This window comes from Nothoprocta perdicaria, unplaced genomic scaffold, assembly GCF_003342845.1.
Source record: "Nothoprocta perdicaria isolate Ctin4 unplaced genomic scaffold, notPer1 scaffold_681, whole genome shotgun sequence".
In the NCBI taxonomy this organism is placed as follows: domain Eukaryota; kingdom Metazoa; phylum Chordata; class Aves; order Tinamiformes; family Tinamidae; genus Nothoprocta; species Nothoprocta perdicaria.
In genome coordinates this window covers 1-1,126 of record NW_020455956.1, presented here as the reverse complement: position 1 = coordinate 1,126, position 1,126 = coordinate 1, and the positions used below count along the sequence as shown (strand labels likewise).

Sequence of the window (1,126 nt, the reverse complement as noted above, 5' to 3'; positions counted from 1 at the left end):
ACCTGTGCCTCCTGTGCCACCCGTGCCTCCTGTGCCACCTGTGTCACCTGCGTCACCCGTGTCACCTGTGCCCCCTCTGCCACCTGTGTCACCCATGTCACCTGTGTCACCCGTGCCACCCATGCCAGCCATGCCACCTGTGCCAGCTGTGCCCCCCACGCCACCCAGGCCACCCATGCCATCTGTGCTACCCGTGCCACCCGTGCCCCCTACACCACCTGTGCTACCTGTGCCCCCCACGCCACCCGCGCCCCCCTGCCCCCTGTGCCACCCGTGCCACCCGCACCGCGCGGGACGGCCACCTGCAGTGCCAGCTTCTCCCCGCAGGCCTCAAGCGGAACCCGTGCTGGGTGGAGCGCTTCAACGTGCAGTTCCTGGGCTCCGTGGAGGTGCCCTACCACCAGGGCAACGGCATCCTGTGCGCGGCCATGCAGAAGGTGGGCCCGGCCCCCTGCGCGGGGCGCAGACCGGTGCCACCCGCCGGCTGACCGCCCGTGCCGCCTCCCCAGATTGCCACCACCAGGAAGCTGACGGTGCATCTGCGCCCGCCGGCCAGCTGCGACCTGGAGATCACGCTGCAGGGCATCAAGCTCATCCTCACGGTGAACGAGTACGGCCGGGACGAGGAGGTGAGGGCGCGGGCCGGGCGCGGGCCGGGCGCGGGGCCGGGCACGGCGCCGTCCCGCGATTCCAGCCACGATTCCTCCCGCAGTTTGAGCGGTGCAGCCACTTCTTCCAGATGAAGAACATCTCCTTCTGCGGGTGCCACCCCCGCAACAGCTGGTGAGCACCCATCCTGCCCAGCGTCCTCCCCACGGGGTCCCCGTGGCGCGTGGGCGATGGGCGCGTGGGGTGCCGGGCCGGGCTCGCCGTGGGGCGCGCGGCCGTGGGGCAGGGCCGGCCGCAGCCCTCACCCTGCGCCCGCACTGCAGCTACTTCGGGTTCATCACGAAGCACCCGGTGCTGAGCCGCTTCGCCTGCCACGTGTTCGTGTCGCAGGAGTCCATGCGGCACGTGGCCGAGTGCGTCGGGTAAGGCGAGCGCCGCGCCGGGCGCCGCGCGCCCCCATGGGCGCTCTGCTGGCGGTGGCACCGGGATGGGCACGTGGGGACGGGTCTGGGGGGTC

The 1,126-nt window shown here is 72.4% G+C and overlaps 1 protein-coding gene across 1 annotated transcript in view; it reads left to right on the top strand.

Annotated features, from left to right (window-relative positions):
• The window catches only part of MAPK8IP2 (mitogen-activated protein kinase 8 interacting protein 2), a 9,719-nt gene extending 8,684 nt beyond the window's left edge, over nucleotides 1-1,035 (top strand). Inside the window, exons 8-11 of the mRNA XM_026050399.1 lie at nucleotides 328-437; nucleotides 510-629; nucleotides 713-783; nucleotides 933-1,035. Coding sequence (XP_025906184.1) covers nucleotides 328-437; nucleotides 510-629; nucleotides 713-783; nucleotides 933-1,035 — 404 coding nt within the window. The remainder of the gene's footprint in view (nucleotides 1-327; nucleotides 438-509; nucleotides 630-712; nucleotides 784-932) is intronic.
• The last annotated feature ends 91 nt before the right edge of the window (nucleotides 1,036-1,126 follow it).